Consider the following 15,043-nt stretch of genomic DNA (forward strand, 5'->3'; position numbering starts at 1 on the left):
CATTTTCTATAAACACACACTGTACACCCCCCCCCCCCCCCCCCCCCCTCTACGCATTTATATTACATACAGTATGTTTGGCCAAGGGCTAATAAACATTGCTTCATTTGTAAATTTGAAACTAAACAAAATTTCTACTCATATCTTGAGTTTAATTCATTTTCTTTAACATTTTATAAAAAAATACTAATTAAAAAAAAGTGTAGCACTTTTTGAAAGAAATGTAACATAAGAAAGGTAAAGGGCAAATATTAACCATGTAAGCTGTTTATATTGCTTGCAATTTAGGTGAAGCAAGCATGTGTAAAGCATTTTAATGTAAAATTGCTTAATTTTGCTGAATTAAATACAAGTAACAAAGTAAACGAGTAACAAAAATATGAACACCACACAAGGGTTAATGTCTTAAGTCTGGGTGAGGAAGAGGACGAATGTGTTATCAGCAGTGTAACTTGTGGACACAGCAGTAACTGAGGACTTATAGCTTTCTAATAGGAATACAGTGACGTTTAGTACAGTTTACCCTGTCTATCTTTCTCTCCCTCTCTCTGTTTTTCTTTCTTTCTTTCTCTCCCTCTCTCTTTCTCTGTCTCTCTCACTCCCTACTAGTGGCCTTGGTCATCTGCCTGGTTGGCATGGAGATACATTATTCAGGAGAGGTGCGAAGGCACTGGAGTGAAAGAGGCCACCTCTGATAAACCTATTGTCTCTCTCTCTCTCTCTCTCTCTCTCTCTTTCTCTCTCCCTCTCTTCCTGTTTCCCAGCTCATTTCACATTCTCTTGCCTATCTATTGTACTGGGTCATATATTACTGCTCCCATTCCAGTGTCCCCCAGTACGCTCCCAGTCCACAGGCTGTAGAAGCCACTTGTTGATTGTTTGGCGCCTCAGTGTAAACTAGCTTGATGAATCGACTGCAGATTTATGAGCGGTTTTAGAAACTCTGCTGTTGAGCTCAATACTCTCCCTTTAGCTTTTTAAACTGGCTTACGTAACGTTTGCCTTCCACACTAAGACTAAAGCTGAAATTTAAATGTTGCTGGTGGTACATTATGATAAAATTTATAGGCTAAAATGTAGGCAAATTTCGTGAATTGGATAAAATTAATTTATCCAAACCATTGAAACTAGTAATGTGTCTTTCACATCTCTGTGGAGGATTTCTGGTCCACTATTCTTCGTAGAATTGTTCTAATTCACCCACATTGGAGGGTTATAGAGCATGAACAACCTGTTTAAGATCATACATAAGATCATCCTGGGGATCTTTAAGATTTTTGTTGGCAATATAAGACAGTAGATGTTGTTCGGGGTTCTTTTGTGACCTCCTGGATGAGTTGCCCCTGCCCGTTATGTTATGTTATCCTGCTTCATGTTGTCTGACAGGTTCTATTTAAATGATTTAAATTCTACAGGTCTGGCAGTAATCAGGCCTGGTTGGGACTAGTGAAATTTAACTCAGGTTTCCTAAAAAAAAAAAAAAATCACAGTTAATTTATCACTTTTTCACATATGTCGAGGATTGTTTCGACAGCTTCTTTCCCCTATTACCGTATTTTTCACACTATAATGCGCAATTACATTTTTAAGTGCCCTTTAATTTCCCAAAAAAACATCAGTAAGCCTTACGATTCGTGCACCTTGTGTATGAAATCTACCAGTCAGGCAGTAAAGCCACTAGAGCAGTGTTAGCTTTAGCCACTAACCACGCTAAGCACTAGCTCTTTTGCCATTCAGTGTTGAGTATTATCAGCCTGTAGCCTTCTATTAACCCTGGATAGCACTACTAGAGCTGCATTACATTATCCACTTTTTTTTTTACAGTTTTGTTTACTTAGCTTAGCTTCACTTAAGTAAGTTCCTCCCACCACCAACCAGTGGTGAGACTTGCTAAATTTGAAGGAAAACATGGCGACACCCCTGTTCCTTACTATTGTCACATAATGAGCCTTATAATCCAGTTAAAATAGACCAGAAAATAGACATTTATTAATAGTGCACCTTATAATCCAGTGCACCTTATAGTGCGGAAAATACTTTAAATAAACTAATCATTTATAAACAGTTTTTTTGTATTTTCTCAAGTCATCTTTGTCTGATATTCAAATTTGTTTGATACTATAAAACATTGTAAGGTGAAAATAACTTTTTCACAGCACTGTATGTGGTAAATTTTGGTTCTACTGTTTTCTGCTTTGTGGAAAATGTATTTGCTAAGTGCATCTCTTCCCTTATCTCTTCGGTCTGTACTGTAGGTGAACATCCTGCTGCCAGTTACCTTTGTGTTAGCGTGTCTGTTCCTCATTGTGGTGTCCATCTGGAAGACTCCTGTCGAGTGTGCCATCGGATTCGGCATCATCGCCACTGGTGTTCCTGTCTACTTCTTCGGGGTTTGGTGGAAAAACAAGCCTAAGTGGCTTCTGCAGATTATCTGTGAGTATCTGTAATAGTTCAGCTTCTTACACTGTTTCTCCTCCTCCTCTCTTCATTCCCATTTCTCATGTGTACCCTTACCCCTTGTTTTTGAGTGTCATCATTCTCCTTAGAACTATACTACTGGGGGTTGATATCCTCCCCCCAAAAAATTCGACAATTCTATTCTAGCAACGTTCTGAAAAGGTTCAAGAAAGGTTAGCCTGTAAAAGGTCCGGAAACGTGTGACAACCATGTTATGATATCGTAATGGTTTGCATCAAAAGGGTATTAGACTGTTTCTCACATAACATTTTTCTAGCTAGACAAATAGTACCGTTATATAAACGTTTAAAGAACATTTCCAAAACTAAAAATGAAAACATTGACACAAGGGATGTTGCAATGCCATTACCAGAATGTTAAAAAAATGCTCTAAGGACATGTGAGTAGGTTTGATGGGTATATGCTCAGTTTTAATCTTGATCAGTGCAGGGTTGTAGAGCAGGAATGCCAAACAGCGGGCAGTGGAGAGCCAGGATAGGCAAGATCAGGAACAGGGCATCTCCATACATGTAAAAGAGATAGATAGAGTAAAGAGAAAGGAAAGAATTAGAAAAAAGCAGGCATTAGAAAGGTAAATGTAGTTAATTCTGATCAGTAGAAGGACAGGGCTGATTCCGAAAAGCTGGAACCACAAATGGACACATCCAGGCAGACCGGCCGGCCGGGCATCTTAGCACATGTGCGAGAGAGGGAGATAGAGAGAGAGAGACCAGAGAAAGGGGTTAGAATGCTTTTATAAAGAGAAAGAGATGAATAGGGCAGGGTTTATATTTGCTGGGTGAGCTGTGAGAGGAATAGTTAGAAGGACAACAGTAAGAGAAAAATTACAGAAATTGCGATGAGACATTATTCAAAATGTTTTGAGTCTAGATTTAAAACTTATACAGTATTATACTGTCAAATTACTACATTTTACTTTTGTTTACATTTTATAACAAGCTGTATGTTGTGCTTCTCCCTGCAGTCTCGACCACAGCCACGTTCCAGAAAATGATGGAGGTGGTTCCTCAGTCATGAAAACCAACCGGAGAGAGCAGACGAAAAGCCTCATTCTGCGCACAAATCAAACAGACTGATCCTGTTTTTCCCTGTTAACCTCCCGTACTGCTGCCAAGCAGACTCTACCCGTGCCCTGTCCTGACAGTTAAACAGAGATTCCTGGCTAGGGCATGATCTCCTCCTATACCTGCCCGTTTAAACCTGATATGCTGAGATAAGGCAACCAAGAATGTGGCAGGCTATTGGAACCATTGGAAGATTTTTCTTCTTCTTTTTCTTCTTCCTAAACTTTTATTTACTTATTTCTGTTCTATTGGTTTCTCAAGAAGTCAGTCAGTAGTTTTTATTTTTTTTTTATTATTATTTTTTTTTTTACCATTTTTTACCAGCTTTTGTTTGACATTCCAGTGACATTCTAATAATTATGGCCTCTGGTGTTCAGAATCACACCCTATTGGACATATACAGTGAACCTTTATAGACAGTATGTTAATGGGTGAGTGTAGTGTGGCATTGCTATGGAGCCCAGCAGTAAGCTTGTTGTTTTCGCCAGTGTAACTGGTTTTAAAAAACAGCTTTTTTGATTTAGAATTAATCCTCAGAATGTGTGTGTACTCGGGTGAAAGTGGCTCATCGTTATCTATATTTTTACAGTGATGCTTGACCTACACTACCCTACAGTAAGCTAATTCACCAAAATTAGCTGCAAATTCACACGTTCTACAGTTTTCTCCAAACAATCTACAGCAGAATAAAACAGGGCAGTGTGTTTCGTTTATCCATGTAGAAATGTAATAATATTTATTTGAACTTTTTACTCTTTTTGAAAGAATTTTGATCCCAGGGATCATATCCCTTTAAGATTGGGCTCTCAACAATGCATGCACTTACTATTTTGTATTTTCTTTGTCGTACACAGTAAATGCAGTACCTCAGTTACACTGTACGTGAGTTTGTAAAACTCCATCATCATTCCCATTAGCCTTGTCTCCATTCCGTACCTCATTGAACTTACAATTTTCGTCTTTAGAGAGCTGTCTATGTTGTAAATGCCTGAGTAAAACCATGTCTACCTGGGATCAAAATGCGTGAAGAAAATCTCAGAGTCAGGGCTTTACAGATGATATACAGGCAAATATGTGCCTTTATAATGTGTTGATCATTTCATGCTTTAGAAAGTTGGTTCTTTAAAGTGAGCTGCGACTTTCAATGGTCAAGTCTATAGAAAGACAAATGTATTCCATTCATTTTGATGGAGAATTTTATTGATTTGTTAGTATGAACATTCAGATTTTGATTTTCATTAGTAATGATAACTCCCCCCCCCCCCAATTCTTATTAAAATTATAGTCAAAATATGAAAAAAATATATATATATATAATCTATAAATTATATACAATATATACAGTTGCTGTGCACTCTAATTGTAACCGTGTATTCAGATCCCGTGACTGGCAAGGCCACTGAAGAACACTAAACTTATTGTTCATGCTCTTAAAAACAGTTTCAAAGACTTTCAAAGGCTTTGTGTTCATCTTTATCATCATTATCACCACCATGCTGGAAGTAGCCATTAGAAGCAGGTAAATTGTGGTCATGAAGGGATGCACATGGTCAACAACAATACTTATATAACCTGTAGCATTCAAGCAAATATTGATTAGTATAATATGGCCCACAATATGCAAGAAAATCCACCTGCTCTTAAATAAGAGGAAGCACAGGTGTTCTTCATTAAGTGCTCAGTGAGTGTATATACTGTAGAATCAATGACAACTTAAAATCAGTTTTGTTTTGAGTACAGATAGTTTAATTTTGAGTTTGTATAGACTCATAATTCTTAGAATTCTAATTATGCAGGAAATAAACATAACATGAAAAGTAAGGAACTTTGTGTTTTGTAGATTCTTTCTTTCTTGGAACAATGCTTCTTGGCAATAAATCTTATACCGTAAATGGAGCCACATTTGTAAGGATCATGCATTTGTGGGATGATCAGCAGTAGAGCTGAGTATGTGGGATGTGACCATGAAAAATTTGCCAAATCCTCTCTGCCATTGCCAAACAGCTTATTTTCCTCTTGCTATTGACACTTGTTTTGAGCTTCTAGTACCTGATTGATTGGCAGCACCTGTGAGAGCGGTCTCTTCTACAGTGGTCAGTAGGTTTTGCTCCAAGAATCGGCATTATGCCACATTTGCATTATCTGGATAGGGCCTGTTCTATATCTGGATAGAGTAGAGTTCCATATAACAGGGGATGTTATAGACAGGCAGGGACATGTGAGTGTCCCAAAGAAGATCACCAAGAACATCAAGCGACAAGATAGCAAAATAAGCTGTTTGGCATGGACTGAAAAAAATTACATTTATTTTTAAAAGTTTTGCAACTTTCTGCACTTGCTGTTATTAAGTAAATTTAATGTTAATTTAGGTAAAGGTTACTTAAAGAAAGCATTGATTCAGCAAAAAATAAATTAAGTAAAGTTTACTAAAAGAAAGGATTGACTGAAGTTCAGTTCACTTATTTACTTTATTGTACTTACATTTATCTGAAATCAAATTTACTTAAAAAAAAGCAAGTGCAGAAAGTTACAAAACTTTTTTAAAGCAAATTTTACTTAGCATTTTTTTCAGTGTGGGCACAACCCACATACTCAGCTTAACTTCTCATCCTACAAATGCATGTTGCTTACAATTATGACAACATTTAAACAGGAAATTAACAGGATTTCCAACAGTATAAGACTTAATGCCAAGAAATCATCTACCAAACACAAACTTCCTTACTATTTGTGCTATGCTTTATTGAGTCTTCTTAAGCTAAGCTAAGTTTAATGAAACCACGCAAAGTTTAATGTAGACAAAGTCCTTTCTTTCACTATGCAGTGAAATATCTTGGGATACTTAAACATGATGCAACAAACATGTCATGTTTAATTTATCGTTGAGATCTAGAGAATTAGAGAACCCAAAGTCCCAGCTTTCAGTGCCTCAGTAATGAAGACTGATGGAATCTTTTTATTATTGCTATTTTTCTTTTTTTTTTTATCGTTTATTTGTGTAAAGTGTGTTTTCGTGTGTGTGTGTGTGTGTGTGTGTGTGTTTGAATGTACTGAATGGCACCGTAGTTAGGAATACGCACAGTGTGTGAAAGTGGTTTACCAAATTAAATTGGCTTAGTGGAGTTTTAGTCCAGCAGGGGGTGCTCAGGGCCATTCACTATAGAGCTCTGAATGGCGTGAGATTCAGTAAATTTGTTTAGGATTTTGCCCATTATGTACAGTAGGTTCCGAGACTTCATCATCAGTATAAGTTTAATATTCGTTATTTTCAGCAGTATCCGTTTACTGATGGACTACGACTCCACTGGGCTGTTTAAAATGGTTGAGACCAAAATGGTGGAGGCCTACTTCTACTTCTACAGTGATGATGTTTTACCTGTGAAGAAGCAGCTGGGTTTGATGTCTCTTTAAGACTGTGAGATAAAATGAGCGTGTGTCTGTGTGTCTCTGAGTGTGTGAGCGAGCAAGTGTGTGTGTGTGTGAGATGGAGCTTTGTATCGGCAGGATGGTGATGTTTGTCTGAGATGTTGAGTAATTGAGATAAGTGATGGAGAAGAGTGTGTTTGGTCATAGAGAGTGAATGCAGTTGATGTGTATGAAGGGAGGAGAGGGGGGGGGGTGCTGTTGCATGGAGATACTGATGAATTATGGGGTGGGGAGGTTTAGGTTAGATGGGAAATATGTATTAATAGGGGTTGGGAAGATTGGGAAATAAGACTAGATCATTTTTATTATTATTATATTTTTTTTTTTACATATGCAGTGTAGTGAGTTTACTACGATCCTCCTCCTACAGTAGATGTAAATGGAGGGATGAAGTATTTTTTTTCTAAGTGTGATTTAGAAACAGAGAAACACTGACAGAGACTGACTGGACTCCTCTGAATGCTCACCGGGACCACAGCTACATTGGTTTTGTGGGCGTCCCATCTTTTCGGCAAGAGTTTAGACAGAATTTTCTACGTATGTTAGAAGCCGATAGCCATATAGCCGATCGACTAACACTCCAGCTAACCCGACTACCCGTTGACTAATTTAAATAGTACTGTAGAAAGTTACTTATATATTTATTTATTTGTAGGTTTTTAGTTAGTGCTCTAATCTTTTTACAGGGCATTTTTGAAGGTGTTTCAGAAATGAGTTTGTTGATATTATTTTTAGTGTTCATTTTAATTTGTTTTTTCTCTGTGCCGGTCTGTGCCGGTCTGTACCGGTCTATACTGGTCTCTCTTTGTCTGTTTTAGCTCAAAGAGCTGCTGTCTTCCTGCTGTTTCATTTGAAAGATCTCTCTCCCATGATCATGTTTGCGATCGTGTTTCCTCTGACGGGTAACGTTTGTCTGTGAATTCCTACTGATAGTCCGCTTATGTGTGATTTTACCTTCTGCCCTGAGTCTGCCCTAACGTCAGTGATCTCTCTTTCCTCCACCATGAGCCAAACAGCTGCTATTTTAAATCACACAGCATTTTAAAAACTGAAAACTATTAAAATAGTAAAGCAAACTTAACATGGTTTAGCAGTGAAGCAAAGCATCAGCTTACCCAGGATCTAATATCGATTATTGGTTATATAATGAAATTCAATAAAGCATTATTTTTAGCTAAACTGCAATTCTCTGGATGCCTTTAAGCATGAAAGCAATCACGTTTTTATTTGTCGTGTTCAAGTAGCTCCATTTATATATGTGAATGCTGTAGACATACAGTAAGTAGAGGTAGAAGTACTTTTTTTTAGAAGTAAATCATAATTAGAGATTAGCAACAATATGATATTTTTTGTGTTGAAACCAAACAAAATGAAACTCTTGGCCATATTTTGTCTAGCTTTCGAAAGTAAAATCTGTCACAAAACTACAATTTAAAAATAGGTATTGAAGATAAACCAATAAAGCACAATTTACCTCAGTCAATTCTTTAGGTACATTTGTAGTGCAATTTTAGTCATATATTTACCTCAACAATGCTGTTTTAATTATGAATGTTCCTCTGCAGTGATACTCAAGTTGCCACCTACATGTGCATCGCAAAAAATTCAATATCAAAAGTCTGCATCTCAGAAAATTCGAATATTATGCAAGACCACTTTTGGCATTGTGCCACGTCCTGTTGGAAAATGAAATCCGGAACTCCGTAAAAGTCGTCATCAGAGGGAAGCATGAAGTTCTATAAGACACTGCACTGACTTTTTGAGATCAATTTATTTTTCCAGGACTGACTATTTAAAAAAAAGGACAATCCAGGTGAAATTGTCACAGCGAAATTCAGACTCAACAATTGCTATGGCTAATTTAGCTACCCAGGCAAACGTTACTGTTTTAGACCTGTAGAGCTTCTTCAGCTTCTTCAACCAAAAACCTGAAATAGTCATTGCCTGGTCTTTTTACTTATTCAGATGGTTACTGAAAGTGCTTTTGTGCCATTTTTAGCCAAATCAGTTTGTTGCCAAATATTTGGTGCATCCCTAATCATAATACTTTCACGGCAACTTTTAATATAAACCAATATAACAGATTTAATTCCAGTTTTGTTCATTTCAGAGCATTAATGTACCAATATTTATGAACATGGTTTGAAGCTGTTTTGTGAGAATGGCCCATGTAAGCATAAGAAAGTAAAAGTTTATCAAAAAAGTTTCTCAAAATAGCAAAAAAGATCCTGTGATATGTATATGTCCCCTCCATCTTATACACACACATACACACACACACACACACACGCTTTCTTAAAACGCTGCCAACTGCATTCCGAGCACACAAGTACTCCAATATTTGAAGCTTTTCTCTTTCTCTCGCACACACACTGACCTCAGGGCAGACTCAGTGTTTAATCACACTCTCATGGTTCAGTCTAACTGCAGTGTGTTACATGTACTGTAAAATCTGCCGCCGCTTGCAATTCAGCTGTCCTCGGACGTGTGTTAAACTCAGTGATGTCCTCGATGTTCTGTGCTCTCAGCTACTCTGTCGTGGCTCGTCCCTGAAATGAAACTGTTTGCTGAGTTGGAAGACAAATCTACTGTGTTTAAAATCTACTGTACTGTTCTCTAGTGCATTCTCTCCTGTGTTCTGTGTGAAACGTCTACTGCAATTCTTTTGTCTTCTTCTTCTTTTCCAGAAATAAAAGAATTCAAATCCTGAAGTAATTTGACTTGTGAATTGTGAATTGTGCTCAGTGAAAACAGCAGCTAAGGGCTCCACAGTTAACTTTCCGGTTATGTTATGGGTCAATTTGACCCTTTTTTAAAGATTGATGATCTAGGAAAATCAGTTAAAACTATTTTTTTTTATAATTAACATATAATATAAACATGGTTAATCTCTTATATTTGCAACCACCCCCTGCATGTTTCACATAGATATCACATAGATAATGTTTAGGTCAATTTGACCCACCAGTCAAACTGGACGTAAAAGGGTGTATTTCTTTCTTTGCTACTGTGAGACATATTTAACCCCTATCACACACAGGTACAGATGTTATAAATATAATCTATAATGTAGTTAGTAATTAAATATTCACACTGCTTGTAAGAATTTTGTTGGATAATTAAACAATCAAACTGACCTGGGAACGCCATTGCTGTTCCTAACAAATGAACACAACAGAAGAATTAATCTTACAGTATTAATCGATCCAATTCCTCACTATAATACAAACAAAGCACAGGACATTTATGATTAATTTGAAGGGATTTTTGTCTTAGATATTTTGTACAGTTTTTCTAATTTTTAAAATGCAGCTGTTGTCAACAACAAATGTATTTAAAGTACCCTGGGCTTGGCACTCAGCCCTGAGGGACTCCAAAGTTGAGTTAAGTTTTGACATTACCTTATGTCAAATACCTTATACCTTAATTCTCTTGAGAATGTCCTGGGAATCAAAAATGACGTAATATTTTCTGGTAAACTGGAAAATTTTCAAAAGCACAATCCCAAATCTAAAAACCTGCTTATCTTCAAAAAATAGTTTCAGCCAGAATTAATCAACTAACAGTCGGGGTGTGCCATATCACATAAATCACATATATCACCAAAATCACCAACATTTTTGACATTATCAAAAAGTCAAAGTGCATATACCCTGCTAGTCACACACACATGGACATGCAGCAGCGCAAAAATCCAAATTTAACATCAACAATAAACAAAATACATAGTAAAATAAGATTGCTGTTCCCGTAAATTACCTGATTATGTACCTTCACAGTGTAAACATGCAGGTCAGTTTTCTTTGCTGAGAAGCACAGAAGTGCTGCGCAATTAAAATACCAATCCGCCAAAGTCCGAGCACACCTGGCTCTTAAAGGGAATGGCAAGTGACACGCTGATTGGTTTGTTTCAATTTAGCCCAAAACACAGCCATGATTAATTAAGAGAATTAGTTTATGCCTTTTGGGTGTTTCGAGAAACACTGACACGCCCAAAATCAAGCTGTGTGGTTGACGACTCGCTTATAGATTACTAAAATAGGGCCCTACATGTACGTGAAGCTCAGCTGACCAAACGTTTTTTATATCAGTCTACATTTTTTATCATTTATAGTTTCTAATAACCTTTATCTTCTTTCTGAATAGCATTTCAATCCGCAACTATTTTTGCAACTACTGTTTTTTTGAGAAGTGTGTTTTTGGATGATCCCATTTACCAAGTATTCCTTTCTGCACTTAATGCACTTAATGTTTTTTCATGTGAAGCCCTATTCATAGTAAACAGCTCTGGCCTTCCTTCTTTATGACAGAGCACGTCCCTGAAGTTTTCAGAGACTCGTGTTTATAGGCTTTTGCATGTCATACTCAGAAAGTTCTCAGAACATGAAGAACATATCTGCCCTGCTGTAGGTCACAGCCACACAGCTGAATGTTGCTTCGTTAAAGTTATTGGTGGATGTGGCCCCTGTTTGCATGGTGCTAATTAGCAACAGAGTTGTGTTACCCAGTGGTCTAGAAAATCCTACAGACTAAAACAGCTGAGGTAAGCTGGAGTAAGTGCCAAACACAGACAGTTTAAAGTTTTTCAGCTGTCAGCACTGTTGGTTCAGTTGGTATTTTTTCATGTAGAGCTTCCTACATCAGATATTGTCTAGACTTGTTCTGAAATGTTGCGATAGCCCCCAGTGAGCATTGCTGAGGGCAAAAGTTTTAAGATGATATAAGAGCATGACAAATAGCCACTCAGAAATTTCAAACCTAAAATGTTTTTTTTTTTTTTGTTTCTCCCAGTGGTTCTTCCTTCGTCTCCTAGGTTGGGTCTCTTTTAGTCTTTTGGTACACAAAGACTGGACAGAAGGGAATTGTAGAAGTCTTGAAATAGCAAGAGACTAAACAAGCACAGGTAGAGCTACTGTTGTAATCCAGTAAACATTTGCATATGGGCTCATTGGAGTGGAATATAATCCAGGCGGGTTTCAGGTGAGCATGGATTCTTAAGGCTAGTTTATACTTATGTGTACTTATGTATACTTACTATCTTTATCTTTGACAGTGTTGTGTAAACTAAGATTTTTCAAATTGATGTTTAATTTCATGATGTCTCTTAATATTAAACTCCTTAATTACGGCAACTTTTAGACTCTTTGCCCCGTTTTTCTGCACTAGAAATGCGCACTCTCTCCGCTTTTAGACTCTTTGCCCTGTTTTTCTGCGCTAGAAATGCGCACTCTCTCTGCTTTTAGACTCTTTGCCCCGTTTTTCTGCGCTAGAAATGCGCACTCTCTCCGCTTTTAGACTCTTTGCCCCGTTTTTCTGCGCTAGAAATGTGCACTCTCTCCGCTTTTAGACTCTTTGGCCCATTTTCTGCGCTAGAAATGCGCACTCTCTCCGCTTTTAGACTCTTTGACCCGTATTTCTGCGCTAGAAATGCGCACCCTCTCTGCATTTAGACTCTTTGGCCCGTATTTCTGCGCTAGAAATGCGCACCCTCTCCGCTTTTAGACTCTTTGCCCCGTTTTTCTGCACTAGAAATGCGCACTCTCTCCGCTTTTAGACTCTTTGGCCCGTTTCGGACACCTAGCGTTCAAACTTTGAATCTCACATTATAAAAACCTGCTTAACAGCGGGCCAATTTTCATTCTATTTCTAAAATACCTCGCGGGCCGCTCCAAAAAAGGAAAAGGGCCTCAAATAGCCCGCGGGCCGTAGTTTGGACACCCCTGGTCTACAACATAGCATACATTAATGCCCTACACCTCTCTGTGTGTTTATACTTCTGCTTTGGGGTATCACCATCACTCTGCAGTTTAAACTGTGAGGATGGGAATGTGTGTGTAGGAATACAAGGTTTGGAGTGCTAATCCTAGCTGTAGCATGACGTGTAGTTACATTTCTGGAGGTACAACCAGTAATGGCAAAAACGCGTTACTTTTTTTTCAGTAACATGTAAATGCGTTAGTAATCTTGTAATCAGATTAAAGTTACTTATCGAAGCCACTGTGCGTTGATTTTGGTCATTTTCCTTGGAAAAAAGGACGAGTAAGACTTTTACAGTCATCACTTTATCGGCCGCAATCATGGCAAAAGCTAACAGGCTAAAACTAGCTTTCGAGCTGAACACACACTCATACACAGCGAACCTCACTGTCTCTCCACCTCACAGACACACACACACACACAGCGAGCCCCCCTGTCTCTCCGCCTTTCTCTCAAAAACTCACACACACGGCAAGCCTCCCATTTACTTTATGGCGCCATTCTTCCCCAATCACACGCTTGTCTTATACCCTAAACACAACATTGGATTTGTAACAGTCAGTAAACACAGAACATTACTGCAGATTCACTACAGTATATTTTTACCTTTTTTTGCATCCCGGGGAGTAACGTCTGCCCTATGTGACGGTGTTGTCGGAAAAATAACCAATACAGTAGCTAAAATAAACTAAGTTATTTTTAAAATCAAGTAATCCATATACAGCAAACACTCTGCTGGTAAGTTGATTTGGTGTACTGAACAGAACAAACACAACACCCTGTAGGACTTCACTGTATTGACCCAGGTGTAGGAAACTCCTTCATTAGACCCCAGTGACAATGATGTGTGTAAAGAGTGAAAGTGTTTCCCGCAGGAACACCAGCAGGTCCCAGCTGCTGTGTCACCACTAAGACCACAAACACAATATCAAATAAACACAATAAAATATATTTGTGTGGAAGTGGAACAGGAGCGTATAATACCATTAATATCTAATAATCTAAAACATTGATATCCAGAATGATTCATATACAGTATCTCACAAAAGTGAGAGTATACCGCTAAGTGAAAATGACTACATTGTGCCCAATTAATCGTCACTGACATATTAGTGTTACAAGGTCCCAGGTGTGAATGGGCAGAAAGGATGTTACATTTGGTGTTTTGTGTACAATTCTGTCATACTGGCCATTGGATATTCAACAGGCACCTTATGGCAAGAAAACCACAAAGAGTCCACATGCTGAGTACTGCCAGCATTGCTGCAGAGCTTAAAGAATTGGGTGGTCAGCCTGCAGTGCGCAGACCATACACCACACACTGCATTGATGTCATCTGCATGGTACTCTCCTAGAACGGCGCCTCTTCTGAAGCGGACGCACAAGAAAGCCTTTTTGAAGACCAGCAGTCCAAGAGCATGGGTAACTGGAACCATGTCCTGCTGTGTAATGAGATCAGGATACGCTTGATTGGCTCAGATGATGTCCAGCATGTTTGGCGGTATCTTGGCAAAAAGCACCAAGGCAACTGTCACTTGCTTCCAGTCAAGCATGGTGGTGGTAGCATCATGGTCATGGTCTTCTAAAGCAAAGCTTTATCGCCTCCCTTTGAAAACTGGGCCGAATGGGAGTTTTTTCCAACATACCAACAACCCTAAACACACCTCCAAGATGATGACAACCTTGTACAGTAAACTAAAGGTAAAGTTATTGGACTGGTCAAGCATTTTTTCAGACCTAAGCCCTATTGAGCATCTGTGGGGCATCCTCAAATCGAAGGTGGAGAAGCACAAGGTCTCTAACATCCATCAGATCTGTGATTGAGTCATTGAGATCTCCACACCCAAGAGAGATAAGGTAGTGCTGGAAAATAATACACGCTACACAAAATATTGACACTTTTGGCAAGATTTGGCTATTTTGTTGACAGCAGTCTAGACATTAATTGCTATGTGTTGAGTTATTTGGAGGGTACAGTATATTACACTGTTATACGAGATGTACAATGCCTACTTTACATTGTATTAAAGTGTCATATCTTCAGTGTTGTCCCATTAAAGGTATACTCAAATATTTACAAAAATATTAGGCGTGTACTCACTTTTGGGAGGTTATGTTACATATCAATAATATGCAGAATGAAGTTCATATAACATTGATATCCGAAATATCATCCTTTCATATAAATTATGTGAAATGAAACATTGAGAAATCATTAAGTATGCAGTATTATTCAAAATAAAGGTACATGTGTAAAAATATATTTAAACATTGTGTGTGTAATATAGCTCTGAGCTGATTAACAGATTTTATTGCGT

At 38.1% G+C, this 15,043-nt stretch overlaps 1 protein-coding gene across 1 annotated transcript in view; it reads left to right on the top strand.

The window, feature by feature from the left end:
• The window catches only part of slc7a5 (solute carrier family 7 member 5), a 52,351-nt gene extending 42,672 nt beyond the window's left edge, over positions 1 to 9,679 (top strand). Inside the window, exons 9-10 of the mRNA XM_049484028.1 lie at positions 2,256 to 2,433; positions 3,443 to 9,679. Coding sequence (XP_049339985.1) covers positions 2,256 to 2,433; positions 3,443 to 3,495 — 231 coding nt within the window. The 3' untranslated portion in view covers positions 3,496 to 9,679. The remainder of the gene's footprint in view (positions 1 to 2,255; positions 2,434 to 3,442) is intronic.
• The last annotated feature ends 5,364 nt before the right edge of the window (positions 9,680 to 15,043 follow it).

This window comes from Astyanax mexicanus, chromosome 10 (assembly GCF_023375975.1).
Source record: "Astyanax mexicanus isolate ESR-SI-001 chromosome 10, AstMex3_surface, whole genome shotgun sequence".
Lineage (NCBI taxonomy): Eukaryota > Metazoa > Chordata > Actinopteri > Characiformes > Acestrorhamphidae > Astyanax > Astyanax mexicanus.